Source organism: Mustela lutreola, chromosome 1, assembly GCF_030435805.1.
Source record: "Mustela lutreola isolate mMusLut2 chromosome 1, mMusLut2.pri, whole genome shotgun sequence".
Classification (NCBI taxonomy): domain Eukaryota; kingdom Metazoa; phylum Chordata; class Mammalia; order Carnivora; family Mustelidae; genus Mustela; species Mustela lutreola.
This window is the reverse complement of record NC_081290.1, coordinates 70,179,174-70,185,173: the sequence shown is the minus strand read 5'-3', so window position 1 is coordinate 70,185,173 and position 6,000 is coordinate 70,179,174. Positions and strand designations below refer to the sequence as shown.

Sequence of the window (6,000 nt, the reverse complement as noted above, 5' to 3'; positions counted from 1 at the left end):
AAAACCTGGAAACTGTTTGTAGATGACCTCAAATACAATGCCCACAAGTCACTAGCTAAAATAATGGATTGAAAATTCTAGTATGAAAGGTGCCAAACAGTTATCAAAAATTTGTAGTAATCTGAAAAACCCAACACAAACCTACAGATCTGTTTGGAGTCCTTAGTTCAACAGACATCTTAGCCAAGAAGCTGTCACACTAGCTATGAAAAAAACCCATAATATCATCCACTGAATGTGGGCACAGCCAGGAGAGCATTTCCAAGGGGAGATTTATGCTCTGGATAACATACTCTTCCAATGAGTGAGGAAAAAGAATAAACTCTTAACATCTGGAGAAAACAGGTTCATTTATTCAGACCATTATACTCCAAGGCTCAATTCTGGCAATAAATGCCAAATTTTATTTAACTAACTAGCATTCTCCCACAATTTTCATGTATATTTTTAGCATGGCAGTTTGGAGAATAGACAATCCACAGGCCAGGAAGGTAAGAATGAATTGTAATCATGGTTCTAAAATTATCTAGCTGGATGACTGGGGTGCATCTCTTCCTGGTGCTTTAATTTACCCAATTACATTGGCCTTATACAAGATGATCTCCAAAGCAATTTCTAATTTGGAATTTTGGAAAACCTATGGTGCAATTTTCCGGAGAATAAATTCCAAATTCAGGTTACCAGAAATAATTGTTTGAGTTTATCATTAGTTATGGCTGCATAGGTCTTAAAATGTTTATTCACATATAGTCATCTATGCCAGACATGCACACTTCTACCATCTATATTCTGTAACAAGAGGACTATTGGGAAACATCACAAAGATAGTTTATTGACTCTTATGAACTTGGCTACATAAAGTTCGGGCTGATGGGGATTTTCACATTTGACATCAGCAGGCTGATCATCTTTCATTTCCTTGCAGTAGCTGTTCCTCGTGGTGTTTTTTCTACTAAACTATTCAACTTTTTCTATCACCACTTCTGTAATGGGGTCACATGACTCTCGTCAGAATTTTGAAAAGACAGCATGTTGTGGAAAAGTCTCTCACCGTGTTGCTAACACTGTCATCTACCTGTGCGGGAGGACTGGTCTCATCTTGCCCCGAGGCCCCAAGTCTTTACAAGCACACCTGCAACCCGCTTCTGCCGTCAAGTTCATGCGTTGACGTTACCGAATTTTAATTCACTGGAAAAATATTTTCCAAGTCCCAAAAATGGGCTCTAAGTTTACACGTAAGAACAGCTGTGGAATAACATGTCTGAGTCTTCCTCCCCTTTCCCCCTCTCCTGTCTTCGCTTGGGAGGTCGAGAGTCCCTCTTGGAGTCACCTGTCCTACCTCTGTGGCAGCCTACATTTCCTCAGAATGCCTCTGGCTCAGGGACTCCATGAATGAAATGTCCCCGTCCTGAGCTGATCTCAGCCAGTGAGGGGCGATGCATTGAGACCGAGAACTAGAATCACAACGTTACTGGAGATTTTGTAAATGGATTTCTTTCAGAGTAATATGCTAATACCTAATTCAAAGAATGCCTAGATCTGGGCCACCCTCCCTGATCACTTCCCCTCCACAAATTCGTGACAGTAAAAAAGGTAAAAGGGTGGAGATTATCCGACTGAAGCGTGTTTGTGTTCCTGTTTATTTGCCTGTTGGTAAAGTTAGGTGTCAGCTTTTCCATAAGTCCCCTCTGGAGGTCGGTAGTACTTGGGGAAAGCCATCAGCTGTAGCATGTTGAAAGCATACTTCCTGCATTTGACATTCTTCAGTACATTCTCTATGCGGCATCCTTCTCTGGTGAAAGGGGGAAAAGTACAACTTCATGAAACACAGAATAAAGAAATATGCTTTATTTGTTCAATGCAGAGTTGCAGCAACAGTCCAAGTAAAAATAACAAAGAGTCAACTCTACATTTTTTTTTTTTCCACAAATGATGATACATCTTACAAAGTTAAATCCTAGGCCAGGCCCAATACCGTTATTGCCCTCGGAAAGAGATGATTCAAGTCTCTTTGCTCTTAACCGATATTTAAGGTTTAATAAACTCTTTAAATATAATTTGCTCCACAATACGGCTTCACTTTCGTCTCATAAATATATCTGCCTTTTTTTTTTAAATAACTTTTCCACAAATTAACTTCTCAGTCTCTTTAAAACACATTAAAATCTACATGTAGCCCTAAGGATGCAGGTTCTAAGAATAAGGCATTTAATTGATTAAGTCTGGCCCTATAGATTTTTAAAGGAAAACTTCATCTCTATTTTACTTCATTATTTTAGCTGTGCAACGAAGAGAAGAATGGCTTTCCCAACAGCCTGGTCCAAGTCTCCGCTTTATAAAGGAAGGGGGCTTGTGCACAGACAGTACAAAAGTCACAGGTGCTGAAAATGGCGTGTGGGACACGAACAAGACCTGGTTAGAAAGAATAGAAAAGTACTCCGAGAGCCAAATCAACCCAAACAATAATTACAAACAGGTTAATTTAATTACAAAACATAAAGAGCCACTCTCTCCATAAAATTGCGTGACAGTGAAGGGTCAATTGAAGCCAAGAACTAACATAACTCAAAGGTTAAGGAATCAAACAGAAGGTTCTATCAGCGGACAGCAACAATGATATTAGCACAGTGGAAATCAAGTCTGGAACCTCCCACGTCTCTAAGACTTGTCTCACGGTTTCAGCGCCTTGTGCCAATTCATTCTTAATTGTTTTTGATAAACTGAATGGGAAGAGAAACGGGAGGTGCAGAACTTCAAGCTTTCAGGATTCTGTTCTTTGTTTTATTCCAAAGACGGTAATTTTAAAATTCTTTTGAGCTAGTTCACAGTGGGAAACACTTTTCCATGAACAAAAGAGCAAAATAATTCCCTTAATGCATAGTACTTCTTTTTGTAGATTTTTAGGAAAAACAAACAAAACACTTACAATTCAAACATTTGGTCTGGTTTTTTTTTTTTTTTTTTTTTTTTAATTCTGTGAATTTGAAAATGTAGAAATATTACAGCATCACCCCCCGTAATTTAAAGTCCATTGTCATTTGTAGAAAAGAAAGGGATACAACATAAAACTTATTGGTATTTGGCTAATAGTAACGCAAGACTTAGAATAAGCCACACAACGAGCAGGTGTGAGCTGACAAGCAGCAAGGCGACGGGATAGAAGTGTCGAGAAGTTGGCTTGTTATCAGTTAGACAGCCTGTTTCGGGATCATCGGATTCACTCAGTGCTCCCTGGGTTTGTCTGCTGTTAAACAGGGGTGGGGAGGGGGAGTCAGGGGAGAAAAGAAAATAGTATAGCATTCACACAGGAAAGAAACTCAACCTTAAATATCCTGAAATACAACACATCATGTTACATAACACAGCTGTTTCAGATGGAGTTTTTATGCTAAACAGCCCCAAAAGCATCCTGTGCATCTTTTTTTTTTTCCCCATACTACATTGACAACTGCATTAAAAAAAAAAAAAAAAAAAAAGAGATTCCTTTTGCTTTTTGGGCAAGAAGGAACAGAGAGACACTAAGATGATATTCACGCGGGCTGAATGTGTCTGTACCGGGAAGAGTCAATCGCATAAGCATAACAGCACCAATCAATAGGACTACATGAATAAAACTAAAATATGGATCAACCCATAAAAAATAATCTGATAAATACATCTTCGGAAAACAAAATGAGAAACACAGTATGGAGTGAAGCAAACGGACATTCCTGGCACCTTGAAACACGCCATCTATTGACACTATACTACATAATGCATTTACAGTTATAAAAATGATCTATGGAAATGGTTTGGTTTTTAAAATGAATGAAACACCCGACATGCCATCCTTGCCAGCCATATGATTCATTGAACAAAACCCGACTCAGCACCCTCCTGTTAGTTCGGCTCATGAACTATGTGTTCTGCTGCCCATCTTACTTAGATGAGGCTGAATCTATCTCCAAGGGACCCCTGATCTGAAAAGAGATCCGTATCTGCAGAGCGACTCTTTGGAAAAGAACAGATTTTCTGTGCAAGTGAAAAACGGTCGTTGGTAATCGGGCTTAAAAAAGTGGCAGCCATCGTGGCACGTCTGAAATCTGCCATGCTCATGTGAGTCGAAAAGAAAAATTCTAGGTTCTATTTCATCAGTTGTCAGAATTTTCAGAATTTTAGTCACAGGTGTCAATTTCAATCTCAGGTGTCAAGGCGTGGTTTGATCTTGATGAGCTCCTCCAGGTTCTGAGGCAGAAAACTGGTTGTTACTCAGTCTCAGGAAGAATGCCATGTGCACCAGCCCCCGAGCTTCCAGGCCCCCTTCAACCAGGTGCAGCCCCTGAAAACCTCCGACACAGGCACTCGTGATGAGGCATTTCACCGCGTCACTGGCCACACCAGCAGCAGTGGTGAGAATTACTATGAGCATCTGTCTGACTTAGTTTAAAGCATTCGTTCAGTCATGTTGTGCTGTGCCTGGTGTTTCCTTGTTCTTTGGGAAGATCTAAGGACTCTGGAGCCAGTGACAATGTTAAATAGCAGCATCTCTGAATAAGACACATGGTTTATTGAGCAAGAGGAGAGTTATTCTGGACTTGCATAATTCCCACTGTCAACCGTATGAGTGACCTGGTTGCCTGTTAAGCATTCTACGGCACGTTAGGTAGGAAATAGGCTGTAGGTTTTATTATATTTAATTTAATTTTTATTTATTTTTTAAAGATTTTATTTATTTATTTGACAGAGAAAGACCCAGGGAGAGAGGGAACACAAGCAGGGAGAGTGACAGGAAGAAGCAGGCTTCCAGCTGAGCAGGGAGCCCGATGCGGGGCTGATTCCAGGACGCTGATATCATGAACTGAGCTGAAGGCAGACGCTTAAGGACTGAGCCACCCAGGCAGTAGGTTTTTTGTAGTATTTTTGTGATTAGGAAAAGCTTCCTTGAGTAATATTATTTCTCTGATATCACTACCATTCCCTCCTGTCCAGTTTTAAGGTGAAAGTTATCTGTAGCAAATCTTAACTTTGTTGAAATTGTTGCCTCTCCAGTGTTCCCTGTTAGGAGACATGTATAGTCTCCTGGATCAACCCTACCTCTCTGTCATCTACCTATCAATCATATTATAAATGTTATATTCTGATTACAAATTTAGGTTAAATAGTAACCACGATCGATCAATATAATAGTATAGAAAACTCTCTCCCTCTGGAACTGCCTGTAGATAGGCTCTGGCTAAGGAGTACACTACTGGCCAAAAAGTAAGTTGAAAGGATTTTGTGAAGTCCTTAATCCAAATACAGGGGAATAATTTGTACTAGATTTAAAAACAAAAACAAGGGGCGCCTGGGTGGCTCAGTGGGTTAAGCCTCTGCCTTCAGCTCAGGTCATGATCCCAGAGTCCTGGGATCGAGCCCCGCCTCGGGCTCTCTGCTCAGCGGGGAGCCTGCTTCCCTTCCCCTCTCTCTGCCTGCCTCTCTGCCTACTTGTGATCTCTCTCCCTCTGTCAAATAAATAAATAAAATCTTTAAAAAAAAATAAACAAAAACAAAAACAAAAACAAACAAAAAAAACCCCGCCAGAGCACATTTCACGTTTTCCAGTCTGTTTGCTAAATATGCCTTAGAAGTGAAAATTACTAAATTAAAAGGTTGTGGTTTTTTGTTTTGTTTTTGAAAAGATAGTTTTATAATTGAATTACTTTATTGTTTACTGACTCCCTCCTCTGGAGATTAGAATAATATATGAAAAAAGGCCTCACACATAATAATTCCATTATTCAGCTAGAATTGAAAGCTACGTGGTGGGGGCGGCTGCCACGGAATGTAAGGCTTGAGGCCCCGGACGATGTCGCAATGTGGTCACGGGTGCTAGTGGGGCTGTCTCCTTCTTTCTACTAAGAATAGCAGAAATGGTCATTTCCTCATAACTACAAATGAGTTTTTAAGCAAGGGTAAACTGCAAAGGATGTGGATGTATTGATTGAGTAATGGTATTGGGAATTTCCTCACCAGCAGATTATG

General features: G+C 40.1%; 1 protein-coding gene across 11 annotated transcripts in view; it reads right to left on the bottom strand.

Moving 5' to 3' along the window:
* Positions 1–331: 331 nt before the first annotated feature.
* INPP4B (inositol polyphosphate-4-phosphatase type II B) overlaps positions 332–6,000 on the bottom strand; it is an 834,661-nt gene continuing 828,992 nt past the window's right edge. For 7 of the 11 annotated variants that reach the window (XM_059168015.1, XM_059168009.1, XM_059168041.1 and 4 more), the window contains one exon: positions 1,820–3,244. In XM_059168015.1, the coding sequence (XP_059023998.1) occupies positions 3,070–3,244 (175 nt within the window). In that variant the 3' untranslated portion in view covers positions 1,820–3,069. Of the gene's footprint in view, positions 1,793–1,818; positions 3,245–6,000 lie in introns of those variants that run through there. The other 4 variants (XM_059168058.1, XM_059168095.1, XM_059168068.1 and 1 more) reach the window with 4 other exon arrangements.